The following is a 17,320-nucleotide window of genomic DNA, read 5'->3' on the forward strand; positions in this document are numbered from 1 at the left end:
CCATTGCCCATTGCTAAGGTACGGGGTATACCGCAATCCGATGCGTTACATTTATTTCGCCTTCGGCCTCCTTCCAGCCTTCACTTCGCCCTCGTATTTCCTCTCCTGGCTTTGCTTCTGCCTGCTGCCTTCTTTTCTGTCGTCTCCTCTTTGGCAGCGGAGCGTAACGCGACGCACGCGCCGCCTTCAGGCAGAAGCAGCGACGCAGAGAAATTTTATGCGCAGGCGCAGCCCCCAAAAAGGCCAGCGACTTTTGTCTTCTGCTGCTTCCTCCGCATGCTGCGCGACTTTTGTTGTTTTTGTATTATTTTGTTGTTGTTTTTTTTCGAGTAGGCGGACAATCCGCCTTCGATCCCGTTCCCACACTCTCAGCAGGAACCAAGAGAATAGCAGGGGAGAGGCAAGGAAAGACCGGCTGCAGCTGGTCTCGGCTAGAGGAAATTTGATACCCCTACACACCTACTCGCACCGTCCAAAGGCAACAGACCAGAGAGAGCAGTGGGAAATGCTGTAACGATGCTCCCTACAATAGTTTCCTTCACATTCTCTTGACACCCAGATCAAGAGACCAAGAACTTTTGTATTGAAGGAGACGCACTCTTGATTTTCTTAAAAAAATTCAACTAAATAAAACCCACCTTGTGATCTTACACACCGCACCGCACCCTGACCACAAGCAGAAGCCCAAGACCAGTAGCTGGGCAGCGCAGAACAGGCAATCCTAAGCCGAGTTCAATGTCAAGTTCAATGTCGTGCCATGCGACGAATTTTATGAAGATTTAATCGAAACGAAGTGCCCTGTGACTATACATTTAGTTTCCAATTTAGTTTCAGAGATCAAATCATTTAATACAGATTTTTCAGAGCGTCAACTTCATATCGATATTTTTATTTTATTCCACTAAAACAACAGCAAAATTTACAAAACAATAATAATATTTTTTCATCCGGTACCAGCAAAAATAACTCAAGAAGGAGAACTCAAGTACAACGCGCTTACCGTTTCACATAAGGATACTGCGAAGTGAGATTGGATTGCTTGGACGGCTCTGACGTATAGAAGGAACAACGCTCCTATTGGTTAGGGACGAGCCCAAAATAAGACAACGGGTATGTTTGGATTTGATTGCATTTGTTGTTGTTGTTGATGAGCTCATCGGCACCAGGCCCCGCCAAAACTTCCAACTTCTTTCCGCGGCCTCACCCTCACACTCGACAGATTTATATCTCGCGGCTTCCCGTCCTGTCAAGGACGCACTTATCCCGATGAAGCTCTCTGTAGGGGGAGCTGTTCAGAAACGTTGGTAGGAGGGGTGATGCGACACGCTTATGACGTGAGTCATTCAGAAAGTGAACAAGAGGGGAACCCTAGTGGGAGCGGAACGAAGAACAAAAACGCAAAACCCGAAAAGAGTTTTAAAAGGGTGATTAATGGTGGCGAAGTGTACAGGGGACTGTCGAGAGAGGGGCAAGAGGGGTGTTTTGCAAGAGCTCGTGACACTACAGATCTGCTGGATCGCGGCCCTCTCCCTGTCTCTTTCTCTCTCTCTCTCTCCCTGGCTTCGTTTGTTTTTTTGCGAATTCTGTCATTTCCTTGTGTTTCGTTTGTTGTGTTTTTTTTATCTACAAAAACATTTGCAGGGCGCCGTTAGGACTGCGCTGCCGGCGTCGCGATGCTTGCTCTGCTGGGACGCTCCCGTTAGTGGTGGGACGGTATTATGGTGGTGGTGGGCAATGGCAGGCAGCGAGAGGAGGGAGATTCATTAGCACAAATTTTAAACTAAGTAATTAAACACGCGAGATTATCTTAGAACAAGCCCAGTCCTCATTCCTCTCCACCATGGCCCATGCAGCACGCACGCAAAATTTTTGGGCAGCAGCAGCAACGTTACAGAGAGCGAGCGTGCCCGGCTGCTGCACACATACGGGAATTTTTATTGATTTTTCACACACAAGCACGCACACGGACACGAAGGAGTTGCGTGGAGATAACGGAGGAACAGCAATAGGGAGATGGAGAGCACAAGACAAACAAAAAAAACCACCAAAATGCAATTGTCCCAACCATTTCACCACTCCCCAGCCCTTCACACAGGATAACACTTACTGCACTCTCACTCGTTCGTTTCGTCGAGACTCCTCTCTCTCTCTCTCAATGTGTTTGTTTTTTGGTTTCCTTAGCTCCTTGACAAAATTTCAGCACACGCCCTAATTTGATCAACGGAGGGGACTGCTGCAGGCGCCAACGAGAGGGGCGTGGGGGCCACCGGGCGACTCCAATAAACAAAAGGGACACACACACGCACACACACAAAAAAAGTGCAGGATACTCCCGTTACCGAGCCCGCTCGCTCTCACCTTTCTCACCGGCTGATGGGCGACCGCGACAAATCACTTTTATTAGATTAAACAGTGGCACAGAGCCATTTCAATTGCACTTTTCGATGCTAGGCTATGGATTTAAACGCGCGTTTAAGTTTTTATGTTTGGGCGCCCCAACGGCCGCAAAAATGCTGGTCAGTGTGACCGCGGAATTATTGATAAAATATACCCGCTTGACCCTCAGAAATATAGCGAAATATACCTTGTCTTTATCAAAATATACCGTAAATATACTGACTGACACGAACATATGCGTTGATATTCCTCCATTTTGATATTCCTTTTAACATTACTAGCAAGCTAAGACTCTCAGCCCTAAAAAAATAGTTTTATCCTATTCTTCAATCAATTTTGTTTAGGATTGGCTAGTTTTCAGAACTCTTTTTCATTGGATTGTTTACATAAGGTTCAAACAAAAACGGCCAAAGCATAAAATGTAAGTGTGAACTCTGGTCACATTCCGTCATTGCTGCTGGTCAAGTAAATTTTCTGCATGCGTATGGACTAGTTTCTTTAATTAATGTTAAATTTGTTGTTCCAACCTGCTTTGAAACATTAATATTGAATTTTTCTTAGAATGACAAGATTTGGACCTATTCATGCATTTTCTTGTGTGTTTGTATACACATTTATCCCGGTCCCAATACCTATTATTGATACCCATAACATGCAACATTTCGTTTAGATCTCTAAAACAGAGACTGAGTAGTTTCTGCACTCATTGGAACCTGATATTAAAAACATTACTACGATTCGATAATATCCATTTTCCAAAGGTATGCAGATTGTTGCTCATTCCGTGCGAAAGTTGCACAACAATGCTGCTAGTTCATTTCCCCATGTTGCTGAAATTTTTCCCATACAAATCAAATGATATTAACGGAAACGCGTATGGAATGAATAAAAATAGTCTCAGTATTTTTTGTGCGCTAATAAACAGAGTGGAACTTGATTAAATACACCGTAATATGCCGAAAATATTCCCAAATATATCTTCTCATTTTCTTAATATACCATGGAAAATCCCATTCCTCGATTTTGATATTCGGTTCAATATGACTGTAATACCGAGTGATCCAAGATCCCAGCTCAAATGAACCAAAGCTGACTCCGATGATTCAGTTGACTATCGATAGTCAGGTGCTACTTTGGCGCGCACTTGAAATGTGTTTTGGATGTTTGAATGTTTGAAACAGGTTTTTTAGATTTTACAATCAGACAAAACATCTAGGTAAGATCCCATTGATCACTTCCCAAAATAAGAGCTGTAATTCAAATTGAAATTTATTCAAACTAAATGAAAACAACAAACAAATATTTAACGAAAGTAAACAAAATTATTTATTTTTTTAGGCGTATAAAAATACACTGGTCTGGCGATAATCGTTGCCAACAAAAGAAAGCAGTGATTTGATTTATATTATATTATATTTATATTTACTTTTAGTCGAAAGCTCATCAATCATGGATTCCGAGGATGAGGCTGTCTTCATGTTTAGCTGCGAATCATTCGAATCATGTGCAGCTATGCCCCCGGATCTGACGGGGGGATTGCTGGACTGCGAGACTGCGGCATACGCGTCCGATGCATCGCCAGCGACCAGCGTCGTGCAGGAGGAAGTATCCTCATCCGTATCGCATGGGGAGAGCAAAGCAGTGTCTGGCGCGTTGAATGAGCCAACAGATTCGGACGACTCGGTTGAGATGCCGCTGAAGAATGCGAAGAATTGGAACTTTGTGGAGCACTTCAAGAAGGACCCGAATGGCTTCCTGCATGAAATTGTCGAACGCTATGTCCACCTGAACAATGTGGTCTTGAGGAAAAGTAATTTGGCCAAGCGGGCCGCTGAACAGTCAAAAATTGACAGGCAGCAGTTGTTGGAGGAGAAGAAGCTGACCAGCGATATGCGCCAAGAGCTGGAGGACTGCAAAAAGAGTCTCGAGGAGGCGAACGCTAACTGCCGCAGCCTGGCCGTTGAGAGTCAGCATTATCTGCTGGAATTGGATCACACCAGAGAACAGTTCTACGATGAACGTTCCGATGACTTGATGAAGCCCGGTGGAGGAGGGGATGTGCCCGGCAACATTCAGAAATACAAAAGGTTGTGTACGGCCCTCAAAACCGTGCTCGATCGGAACCAAGCCGTTATTCAGGAGTTGCAACGGCGCAACGAAAAATTAGAGCTTGATGCCGCTTCCATGGCATCGGCACCTTCACCAGCACCGCCATCAGTGATCAATGAAATGAATCAGAATCTGAGCGCGGAAAATGCCGCGCTTAAGGAAGAGCTGAAGTTCTACAAGAAGCATTTCTTTGATGACAACGCCGAGGTGTTGCAGAAAAACAACGAACTGCAGGCGGAGCTCACGCAGATGCAAACAACTTGCGAGACTCTGAATGCTGCCAATGAGAAGCTTTCGACTGAAATGGGGATCTACAGGGAGTCGTTTTACAAGAGCAAATCAAAGGGCAAGGACGAATTGAAGGCATTCTGTCTGGATATTCAAAACGAACTCGTGGAGAGTAAGCAAACGGTTGAGAAATATCGTTTGATGAACGAGAAGCTGACCGACAAAGTGGCTGACATGAAAATTATGATCAGCCGCATGGATATCCATGCGAAGGGACTCCAGGTGGCGCTCAAAATTAACACTGAACTTGAGAAGCGTGGGCTTGTGCGGAAGCCAAGGCCAAAGAGCTACTCGAAAGTGTGAATTCAAATATACGGGCGAGCTACCAGGAGCTGCAGGAGACCCATATGCATCCCAGGCAGTCCGTGAAGCACATGCCAGCGGATGGCAGACGTCGTTCATAGAAATGAAACTTATCCATTATCTACACAAGCGATTTTGAGCGATTCAAATTCACAATTGTTATTATATTTTGTATTTGCACTGTTTTTGAAACCAAAATTAAACGGCCCCCAATGCACAGTGGTCGATTCTGCCAATCTGGCAGGCAATAATTAATAACTCAAAAAATAAATGAGTAACATTTTTAAAAATATTTTTGTATTTTGGAATATAAATCGCGGAGTATTTAAATAAATTTTAAAGTTTGTATTTTTTAACTTAAAAACTATTAAAAATAAATTAAAAAAAAAAATAATTTTTTTTTATTTCAAAATATTTTAAAATGTTTTTATAAACACTTTATATTAACGCAAAAAAAGTATAGGTCAAAATTAAAACTTATGGTCTGTTTTTTGAAGTATTTTAAATTTCTGCTGCACACTTCACTCAGAGGAAAAATTAATTAATTTTTTTTTATTCGCTAACAATCAGTTTCGCTGAGTTTGTTTTTATCAATTATCAATTATTTGAGCGAAAACATTGATCCAACTCGCTTCAGCTTTTTTTCTTACTCAGTTTTTTACGAAACATCGCGAAAAGCGTGTTTTTTGACACTGCCATTTTCCCTATAAAATCAAATAAATTAACGTGTTGCACGTAGTTGCAATTTGTTTTAACACAGAAGATTAAAAAATACTGGTTTCATAAATAAAAAAAGATTGAAGGCGGAAGGGGGCGAATGTCAAAAGATCTATTCCATGCAAGTGTCGGGTATGATATTAATAGCACACTAAAGGAAATGTTAAGTTCTACAACGATTTACCTCTAATACATGCAAGCACGGGACCAACACATATATATATTTTGTTGAATACTTACCAACTATGATCAAAATGGATGGTAATTTTAATACAAATCGCAAAACATTAAGATTTGTTTTGCTTTACCAAAAGCAATAAAAAGGCGGTAAAATGTACTTAGGTATGGACAGAAAAGTTTGCTGCGATTCAACCGCGTGCAGGTACTGGGACTACTCGATACGAAAAATATATAAATATCGCAATAAATATCAGTGGGAGGTTTACTTTCCAAAAAGTAAAAAAAATTAACAAGATTTGACATTTTATTTTTTATTTTTTGCCTGCCATTGGGAATTTTTTTTTTTTTTTTTTTTTTTTTTTAGGCAGAATCGACCACTGTGCAATGGCAGGAGACGGATTGTATAGATATCCGGGCCCCAGCAGTGCGGTTCTGCATCTGGATGCACCACTCTGATCTGTGTCCCGACGATGTAGCAGAGAACGAGAGACAGTGACTACAATAAATACACACACGAATACGTACGATAACGATTACGATAACGATAATTTGGGGTGTGGAAGGGAGGAACAGGAGGGCACTTCCGTTTGTGCCTTGAAGGTGGTTTGATGTGTTTTGCTCGCGCTCCGGAAAAAAAAAAAAAAAAAAGGAAAGGAAAGGAAAGAACAAAACTTTGGTTCAAAATTAAATCCATCAACACGGAATACTAGCCGGTTGTTTGTTTAATCGAGCTTCTTATATAAAGATTGAATAAATTTGAAGGATTACAATTTTATTAAAGGATTAAGGTGAGTCTTGTGAATTGAAAGTTTTGGTGAAGCAGAGTGTGAAAGTGGCTGACGCCATGGCGTCGAGCCAGAATTGTGAGTCGATGGAGGATATCTCGTCTGATATGGAAGAGTCATCTGATTTCTCAGCACCGGACAATTCCGGTAAAGCAATTAAGAGAAACGCGATAATTAAAAAGGCAATTTGCAAGGCTCCGCGTATGGACAAAAATGTGTCAGGAAGTAAGGTTAAGGTGAGCTCTTTAGACTTAAAAGACATGCTTCATACTGAAGTTGTTCAGAAAAGTGGTGTTCTAGATGTTGAGACAAGGATTAAGCAAGGGAATACAAATACAAGTGATGACTCAGCAAATCAAAAAAAATGGACGGAATATAAGTATGACGTTAGTTTTGTTGGCGAAGCGGCTGTCATTTTTAACACTGGTCAGGTTGAAAATATTCAAAATATTAGGGTTAAGAATGGTCTGTTTTTCTACGAAAAAATTAAAGGGCTAAAGCTGCCAGGGCTTTGCAATATTGTTGCTTTAGGCATTTCGTCTTACAAGGTATATTTCCAGAATGGAAAGTTTGCAAATGAGGCTGTGAGGAACGTTAATTTAAAAAGCATGAACATATCAGCGTATATACCAGGGGATTATGTAGAAACATATGGAGTTATTAAAAATATCCCTGTTGAAATAACAGATGAAGAAATACTGATGAACATCAAGTCGGACGTTCCTGTTAAGTCGGTGACTAGATTAAGACGCAAGGTAAAATCAGAGACAGGGGCTACTGAAGTAGTGTGGGAACCCACTCTATCAGTGAAAATTGGTTTTTCAAATGTAGAAATCCCATCTCATGTTGTTTTGAATTACTGCAGACTAGAAGTTTCTCATTTTTTACGAAATATTTTACAATGTTTTAACTGTGGACGGATTGGTCACGGTTCAAGAACGTGTAAAGCAAAGAAGCGTTGTCTACGTTGTGGTGCGCGGAGTGCACATCTCCGAATTGTCAGGTGTACAAATGCATTTTATGTAACAGTAATGAACACACGGCTCGTGATAAGAACGTATGTCCAAAATGGGCACTTGAGGAAAAAATAATGAAAGTTATGTGTGTAAAGAAATTGTCGAGGAAAGAAGTGACATCCCAATACTCGATAAATAATCGATTTGATTTATTATCCCAAAATGAAAACGCTTTTCCTGCTCTACCATCGAAAATGCCTGAGACAATAGATAAAAACGAGCTTGTAAACAATATCATAAATAGTAATCGATACACCTCAATAGTAAAAAACACCTTAGTTCCCCCACAACAAAATTTCCATCATTTCTCATTACCGTCTTATACTCATGACACTTCAGAACATAAATTCCAATACCCAGTGAAGGAGGATATAAAGTTTGCTGATATTTGTGCTCAACTTTTTCGCTTAATAACACCATTCATTGATTCGGATGAAGTGTTATGTGAGTCCTTTCAGGATTTAAAAGAAAAATTTATAAGAACAGGCAAATCTAGTAGAATGTTTTTGGAGAAAAGTTTGAATCAGAGCCAGACTTTAAAAACACAATAAACATGTCAGTTAAAATATTTCAATACAACATTCAATCGCTCAAAGCAAATAAAAATGACCTAGAGTTTCTCCTTAATAATGAAGATTTTGATTTTGCGTGTCTTTCTGAGATCTTCTCCCATGGAGATGATCCTACTTTTAGAAACATTTTAAATTTTAAAGCTGCTGAAAAACTTAGAGCTGACAATTATGGAGGTACTTCGGTACTAGTAAAAAATAAAATTCTTTTCAAAAAAATTCCTTTCATTGCTACATCTGACATATCAATTATACAAACAACCAATTTATCCCGAAATCTCACAATAGCTTCAGCCTATTGTGAGCCAAATGTACCTCTAGATGATTTTAAAACAGACATTAAAAGACTTTTTGATAGCATGGAAAATCTTCAAGATGTATTCATATGTGGAGATTTTAATGCTCGTAATAGTGTATTCGGTGATAGTATGACCAATTCCAAAGGTCGTTTCATAGAAGATGTTTCCTTAAATGCTGGTTTCAAGTGGTTGAATGATGGGAGCTTAACCTTTAAACAGTCTCTAAATCTAATGTCGGGTTCAGTTTTGGATTTGACTTTTACCAATTCTGATTTGCTTTTTGACTGGCATATCCGTCCGCTAAGGATTGGTGGCAGCCATCATTTTCCTATATCAATTACAATCCAGAATATCAAAATAAAACCAAAGTTCTTTCTGTCTAAAGTAAAGTTACTTTCAAAACTGAACAACATTAGAGAGTTTCAGAACATTAATGATATAACAAACAAGGTGAAAAATGAAATTAGGTCATGCACTCACATATTAGAGAAAAGGTCTCCAAAGTTCTGGTGGACTGACGAACTTACACTTTTAAATAGAATTTTTAAGTCTACGCAAGCTAAAGCTATCAAATATCCAAATGCAGAGAACTTTGAAGCGGCCAGCCAAGCTCGACTAAAATGGAAAAATGCTGTGAAAAAAGCAAAGAGAAACTCTTATCAGGATAAAATTGAAGAGATTAATCAGAGTCCTTCGTCTAGGAAATCTTGGCAATTTTTGAGGAATCTTAAAGGTCTAGGGAAACCTCAGATGCAAGAGTGGTCTCCATCCAATAACAGGGAATATTTAGACTTTCTGAGCAGTCAAATTCCACAAACAGAGTTAACTGCAACTGTTCCTAATAACATGGCTAACTCGCAGAGTACAGAAACATTTTCTATGAAGGAATTAAGTGAGGTTATTAGAAATAAAAGATCAACGGCTGGTGGCATTGATGGGATCACATATGAAATGCTAGCATCTCTTTCGGAAGAGGTAATACAAAAACTATTGTCTTGTTTTAATGAGTTATATGATAGCTGCCAATTTCCAAATGCGTGGCGAAGCATTAAGATTTGTCCAATTCCAAAATGTGGTAAACCACTAGATGACATCAAAAACTTCAGACCAATATCGCTAATCTCAGTTCTTGCGAAATCTGTAAACGGCATGGTTAAAAATAGATTGTCTGAGTTTGTGGAAAAGAACAAGTTACTGCCCTTTAGGTGTTATGCTTATAGGAAAAAGAAAAGTGTTTCCATGTGTATTAACGATCTTTTGTCAACCATTCACTGCCTCAAACGGCAAAATAAGAAAATAGTAGTTGCTTGCCTTGACATAGAAAATGCGTATAACTGTGTAAATTTGGCATTTTTAAAAAAAATCATGTTGTGGATAAAAGTTCCTAACCAAATTATACTATGGATTCTAAATTTCTTGTCAGTAAGGTTTTTACACTTAGGTTCGGAGACTGAGAAGGTTACAAATGGTCTGCCACAGGGAAGCTGTCTGTCGCCAGTTCTTTTTAATCTGTATACCTTTCGGTTACATCAAATTGAGGACAACGACACCAAGATTTTTCAATTTGCTGATGATTTCATAATCTTGTCAGCCAAACCCACTTTTTGTGAGGCTGCAACAAATTTACAAGGCAAGATCGAAAGTTTTCAGCTCCTTTGTGAGGATCTGGGACTCAACCTGAATCCAACTAAGTGTTCGGTTATGGCTATGACACCATTCAAAAAAACGAAAGTAAATATCGTTATGAATCTGCAAAGTATTCCTGAAGTCAGGGAAATAAAGTTTCTGGGTAGAATAATCACATCGAGTTTGTCTGACAAGAAACATGTAGAAAAAATAAGGAAAGAATCTGGGGTTGGCATGAAACTGTTGCAAATGGCCACCAATATTAAGAGTGGCCTAAGACCTCAAGTTGCCACAAATATATACAAAGCACACATTAGATCAAAAGCTGAATATGCGTCGACCACCATGGCAAACCTAAATAAAGGTAACTTTGGGAAACTTTTTTCGAGACAAGCCGCTGCGCTTTGTCGATGCTTAGGGGTAACACCAGATACTCCAAAGCATGTGATTTTTGCGTTGGCGGGTGAAATGCCCCCAAACTTCAGAGCAATGTTTTTAACTGCCAAAGAGCTTTTGAGATTAAAGACTCAAAACTACGATCTTTACAATAGTTACACCTGCTCTCAATCAGTAAATTCGTCTTACACGATAGTAGCAAACAAGTTTAGGGATATTTTTGAAATGACCAAACCAGCAGTGACTTTCACTGCAAATAAAAGACTGCATCTACATAGTAAACCTTTTAATATAAACAAACTAAATGTACCTAAAGAACAAATTCTTGTTATATATTATGAAATTCTCCACAATCTCAAGGAAACAAAGTACCATATCTTTGCAAGTGATGCCTCAATATGTGATAGTAAAGTGGGTATGGGTATTATCGATGTAAACGGAAAAAAGACTTATAGATTTAAATCAGAGATAAAAATTTCGTCTGCTATGGCTGAATTATTTACAATTAACATGACCTGTCTCATTGCCAAGCGATTAAGACTAACTAAGGTAGCTATATTTACGGATAGTTTAGCAGCTATATATATGTTAAAAAATGCAGAATCAGATGCCTATCCAGTGGCAAATATTCACAACTTACTGGTATGGCCAGAATTAATCTCTGTAGACATCTACTGGATGCCAGGTCATATGGGTATCCCAATAAACGAACAAGCGGATGAAGCTGCAAAATCTGCCATCTCAAATGGGGTGTTTGTTAGGCTGAACTATACGTTAGGTGAAGCATGTCGAGAGGTCAAGAAAAAGAGTTTTCGCCTTATGGAATGACTACTACAAGGAGGCTTCCTCATTGTCTGGTGGTTTTTTCTTTGATTTATTTCCAAATGTTCCAGGGGAACCCTGGCACAAGAAGGTTAAATGGAACGCTCAGGATATGAGACTCCTGAATCGACTCATGATAAATCATACGTATGACAACGTTTTTTTGAAAAAATGCAAAATAGTTAGTTGTGACCTATGTCCAACATGTAACGTAACTGAATCTGCAAATCACCTGATTTTCAACTGTACAAGACTCATGCCCCCTAAGGCGTAAATTTAAAATATTTAAGTATTACAACTCTACGCACGAATTGTTTAAAGCAAATATCCTTCTACATATGAGGGAACTCGCGAAATTTGTAAGAGAAGCTAAATTAGACTTTTAATCTCGCGTCGTTTAAACACATCGAATGTAATTGTGTATATAACATATCAACTTAGTTTCTTGGCTTGGAAGTTTTCTTTTGGCCAATTACTCTCTTTGAGAAAAATACAAATTCAAATTCGATCACGTTGCCAATTACTCATCTCTATGAATACTAGAAAGTTGCAGTATAATCGATAGTGTCTCGCACATATCGATACATCGTTTCTGGTCGCTGCTACAACAGACCAACCACTAACGCCAATAGGCGTTGAAATCACAAAAAAAAAAAAAAAAGGAAGAGGAGGGGACACATATGTACATATATTTTTTTATTTAGTTGATTTTTGTTTTTTGTTGTAGGGGATCTAGGGTGAAGGGAGAAGGGACGTGGATCGCCAATCTTGGGACTCTGGCACACCACCACCTGATCGTCGCCGTCGCCGACCTCGAGGAAGGACTTCCAATCGGCCAGGAAGTAGAAGCCGTTCTTCTTCTTTGCTGGCGGCGGATCCTCGGTGACGGGATCCGGCCCAAAAGAGTCCGCCAGATCATCGAGCGACCCATCGCGTGACTCCTCCGTGGCGCTGTTGCCATACTCGGCTGGGGATGCCGATAGCTGGGGGGCTGCTGATTTCATGGCGGATCCCGTGTCCATGTCGCCATCGTCCAGTCCCCTACTCAGGCTGATTCGTGTGGGTGCTTGGGTGTTGCTGATCTCCTCCGCTGCATCTACTTTCGCTGTGGTGGTGTTGGCTTCGCTTTGGCGCCTCGACTTGAAGGTTTCATTGTTGTGGCCATCCTGCAGCGACTGCAGGTAGGCAGCATCCTCGGAATATGCCGGAGGCTATGCCCGCACCTTGTCCAGGCTCACATTGAGCTGCTGCAGATTGCTAATCAAACGCTGCAGTTCGCTTAGGTTCGTCGTCTCACGCTTCTCCGGCTGTTGCTCCTGCTCCGGCTGTGTCTCCTGCTCCTGCTCCGTCTTTGCCAGCTGATAGTTGAGTTCACTGAACTCGGCCATTAGGTCACCATCGAGGACACCCTCAGCCTCACCCGCCTGCATGTCGAGATCTTCGGCCGCAGCATCCTCATCGTCGCTGCGTCGTCGGAATCCCTGTCCCATGCCCATGCCCAGTAGCATGGCCAGTGGCTGGGGCTGCTCTGTGGACACACCAATCCGGTTGGCCGCTCGCTTGATGGCCGCTTCTATGATTTTGGTGGCACTGAACACCGGCAGCTCCAGGCTGCTCTCCGTCGTGTGCGTCGCTGGGCGTCGTGGCCGCGGCGAGGCCGGCTTGATGGTCTGGCCTCTGGTACACTTGCAGATCCAGCTTCAGCTCCAGCTCTGGCGACTCTGCCAACTCTGGCACCTCCGCCACGGACTGGGCATACACAATGTGCGACCCATTCAGACTCTTCACATTGGGTCTGCGCACCGAGGCGGCGGTGGCCAGCTGTATCTGTGGCTGTGGCTGTGGCTGATGCTGGTCCGTTTGCAGCTGCACGTAGTCCTGCGGCTGCACTTCCTGCAGCAGTCGGTTGCTCCGCTCGAAATGGCTCAGCGGACGCTGCTTGAATGTGGACGCGGCCGTCGAGATCTACACCTGGCCAAACGGCGTCGTCGTTGTAGGCGAGAGCTGCTGGAGCTGGGCAAAGTCGTTGCTGGGTAGGCCAAGGCCTCCGTTTCGGTTTGCCTCGCCTGCAATGGCCTCCGATCCGGCCACATTTCGGGTGAGGAAGTTCGGTGTCGTTGACGCTCCAGCTGTTGCACCCTCGTGATAAGCGCCTCGAACTGGGCATGGTCCACCGCTGCTGCCTTGGTGGTTCGCGGCGTTGTGGTGGTACTGGTGCTCGTTGTGGTGCTCGTGGTGCTCGTGGTGGTGGTGCTCTTTGGCTGCATCCTTTTGGTGCTTCTTGCCTGTTCGTAGAGCTTCTCCAGCTCCCGATCGTCGCTGAGTAGACGCTGCAGCTGCAGCAGATCAGCGGCGCTCAGCGAATTGGCCTGACTGACCCCAAAACCCAAACCCAGACCCAAATCCAGGGGTCTAGGCTTCACGGTAGTACTGCTGCTGGTCGCTGGGGCTCTCATCCGCTCCAGCTGCTGCAACTGCCGCAAGATCAGCTGCAAATCGCGTGCATCGCTGGCTGGTGTAGTCCGTGGCGGCGGCGGCGAAGTGGAGAAGCGATTGCTCAGTGTCTGTGTGCCCGGATTGCTGCTGGTCACCTTCAACACGTTCTCTGGATTGATTTTCAGCTTGGGCGCCTTCTTGACGATGCCGAAGCGCGTGAGGTAGCCCTCCACCTCGGGCTTCGCCCGCAGCTCTTCGCCAATGTTGAGGGGCTTGAAGTTGGAGTAGGCATCCGGCCGGATGCGTGCGCTGCGGAGGCCGCGCAGATCGGCCACCGCCACCACCGAGGGCTGTGGTGCGCTCTCCGCCGGATAGTAGTCGTCCATGGCGTACCGCTTGTGGGTCGAATCGCTCTCCTTCGCTTGGTGGCCGGACACAATGCCCAGGCTCTCGAGTATATCGGCCTCGGGCTTGACCGTGCTCGATGTGGGCTTCCGCTTGCGCAGGAATTGCGCATTCTTGGCGCTGTAGTGGGAGCTGAAGCGCTGCGAGCCGGAGGGACCCACAGCAGCCGCCACAGATGCGGCCGGAGTGGAGAAGTCCTGGTAAATCACTGGCGGTGGCGCCGACGTGCTCCGGGGCACGGCATTCGGATCGGGTGTGAGGAACTTAATCGGATCCGGCGGGGTGTACGCATCGATGACCCGCGTGACGGGCGGCCGGGTGTACAGTTCCTCCAGAGTCTCCTCGGTGTTGTTGTCCGTGTTGAAGGGCAGCACGAGCATCAGGGCCCGCATGCTGTCCGCCCGGCTCATGTCGCCCGCCTCGATGCTCTTCTCGTACTCCTCGCGCGTCACCTTCTCGTACAGCTCCTCGATCTCGCCTCTGTCGGTGGCATCAGTGTGTATCAACGGGGGGGCAGTACAGAAGTTACTGAGGATTTGTGTACGTACCGCGTCAGTCGTGGCAGTGCCGGATCATTGGTCAATATCTTTTGCACCTCATCGATCGTCTGCTCGATCTCTGGCGGCTAAAAGAAGCTCTTGTCCAGCTGCTGCTGCTGCTGCTGCAGATAGTTGGTGGCCTTGTTGCCCTGAATGGTGGGCAGTGCCCGGACACCCAGCTGCAGCACCAGACACAGTGCCAGAAGGCACTCAACGGAGCCTGCACCTTGTGGCATGCTAAGCGAAAAGAGACAAGAGAACAAAGTAAAAGTTAATATTTATTAAAATTTTGTCTATGTATCTCGGAGTTGGTTCAGGCATTAGCTGCAGAACAATTCCCAGAATGAAAGCGACTCAAAGGATACCTCGGGGAATATCCCGATGGATGTACCTTGGTTTCCACCTCATGGTTTATGTTCGGGCCAGCGGCTACTTAAGCGTCTATCATACTATTAAATGTAGCTGTAACTAGTTGTAAAATAGTATCGAAACCTAAGCTTATGTATGTCCCCAGCGTTCGACAGTACTGCTGCGCTCTCCCCATTAAAGGGCGCTCTGCACCTGCCACGTCGGCTCTTGCATTGATCGGCCGTCGTGGCCCAAGTAGTTCTATGCTAATCTCTCGCCGCATAGGTTGCATACTGAACCCCCGCTTGTGCACATTTATCTGGCTGGGTAAAAGAGCGAGCAATTGGCTTCAGCTAGCCGCCGGTATAAATAAACATTATAACGTTTTAAGTCAAAGTCTTTAACTGATTTGGATAAATATAGGTGCCAAAAAAGCTTGGCATCTCAAACATTGGTGACCCCGACGTGATTTAACTACAATTTTTAATCGCGTTTCGTTTTAAAACTATAAAAATCGAATAAGATATTCGTTGCTGTGCCGTTTAACGACCAACAAATACATTTTGTGCAAATAAGAACAGTTAAAGTGCAAGTGCAGTGAGACTGCAGCCGTCTAATATTCCTTTGCTTAATCGTCGATTCTCTCTTGCTCTGCGCCGCTGCAGCCGCGGCCCTTGACTTTCCGTGTCTTCTATTCTCGCTCCCGTTCTTTCGCCGTCGCTTGAGCGGTCTTACATTTTCCTTTGTTTCGTTGCATTATACCGGTTGGCATGGACAAAGACCCGAATACAGGTGCGGGCGGAAATATTGCGATGGAGGCAAAAAGGCTGAGGCTTTACAAGCGTAAAGTTCAGTCTCTGCATGATCGGCTGCAGCGTCTTGGCCAGTCATTCTCGGGGAATAAAATCGACAATCTAATTGCGGCTGATATAGATGTGCGCCTCGATATGTTGGCTGAAATGCGTGAGGAGTTCAACAAGTCCCATAATGAGTTGGAATCACTGAATGAAGACGAGATTGGAAGTGAGCTGCGTGAAACGTTCGATACGCTCTACATTTGCGCGTAGCTGCTCATTCCACTAGCATGCCAAATAGCTCTGGAGGTCATACCATCATCATGGCTCACAAGCAGCGGCTTCCTGAGCTGAAGCTACCTAGCTTCTCCTTAATCCACATGCTGCTGCAAAAGCTAGATGAGAAGACCCAAACCAAATGGGAAGAGACTGCGTCATCGGACAGGATACCCACAGCTGGGGAATTCTACGATTTCATGGAGAAGCGATGCCAGAAGATGGAGAACGTGCAATACGCTATAGCGACACACGCTGGTAGCGCTCAGGTGGGAAAAAGCCAGTCTACACACCTTAAGAAAACCTTTGTTGCCTCTAACTCTTCCGCCGACCCGTCTGGATGCCCTTTCTGCCACTCAGCGGGCCACGGAATATACTCGTGCAGCATCTTCACAAATTTATCTCCTTTTCTGCGTCACAAGGAAGTGAAGAAGCTGTCACTGTATTTTAACTGCTTAAAATCGGGTCATCGGACTCGTGCATGCACAGGTGGCCAGTGTAGAGTTTGCGGAAGGAGGCATCATACCTCCCCAGCTGGTTCCCCTCCAGAACGAGCAGTACAACCAGGAGCTATTACGCCGGTTCAGGATTCTGCCAGCAGTGTGCCGTCTCATGCGTACCTCTCTTGCTGCCCAAGGTCTCCACTCCGATATTGTGCTGCTGGCCACAGCTGTTGTTTTGGTGAAGAATCGATCTGGCGTTTTGGTTCCTTGTCGCGCTATTCTAGATTCAGGATCTCAGCGTCATCTCGTTACCTCCAGGTTCGCCCAGCAGCTTCAGCTTAGGAGCTCAATCGTCTGCCCTTGTTTCTGGTCTGGGCGATACTAGCGTGTCCACTGAGGGATCCACCGTCAGCATTTGCATGCAGTCTCCCACTTCGGACTATTCGACCACACTCACTGCTCTCATCGCACCCACAATCACAGATAGCCAACCAAGTCTGGCAGTTAATGTAGCCGATTGGAACATTCCCTCCAATATTCATCTTGCCGATCCTGCATTCTTTAATCCTCAG

General features: G+C 44.0%; 1 protein-coding gene and 1 pseudogene across 1 annotated transcript; one reads left to right on the plus strand and one right to left on the minus strand.

Annotated features, from left to right (window-relative positions):
• Window positions 1-851: 851 nt before the first annotated feature.
• LOC111071912 lies at window positions 852-5,097 on the plus strand. The gene is made up of 2 exons (XM_022363463.2): window positions 852-1,110; window positions 3,830-5,097. The coding sequence occupies exon 2, from the start codon at window positions 3,847-3,849 to the stop codon at window positions 5,095-5,097; it is 1,251 nt and encodes a 416-aa protein (XP_022219155.2). The 5' UTR covers window positions 852-1,110; window positions 3,830-3,846.
• A 7,138-nt stretch (window positions 5,098-12,235) lies between these two features.
• Window positions 12,236-15,307, minus strand: LOC121404224 (annotated as a pseudogene).
• Window positions 15,308-17,320: the final 2,013 nt, after the last annotated feature.

This window comes from Drosophila obscura, unplaced genomic scaffold, assembly GCF_018151105.1.
Source record: "Drosophila obscura isolate BZ-5 IFL unplaced genomic scaffold, ASM1815110v1 contig_190, whole genome shotgun sequence".
Taxonomy (NCBI): domain Eukaryota; kingdom Metazoa; phylum Arthropoda; class Insecta; order Diptera; family Drosophilidae; genus Drosophila; species Drosophila obscura.

Excerpts from the sequence above, each read along its gene's own strand:
- LOC111071912 (XM_022363463.2), top strand. The coding sequence starts at position 3,847 with ATGGATTCCGAGGATGAGGCTGTCTTCATGTTTAGCTGCGAATCATTC.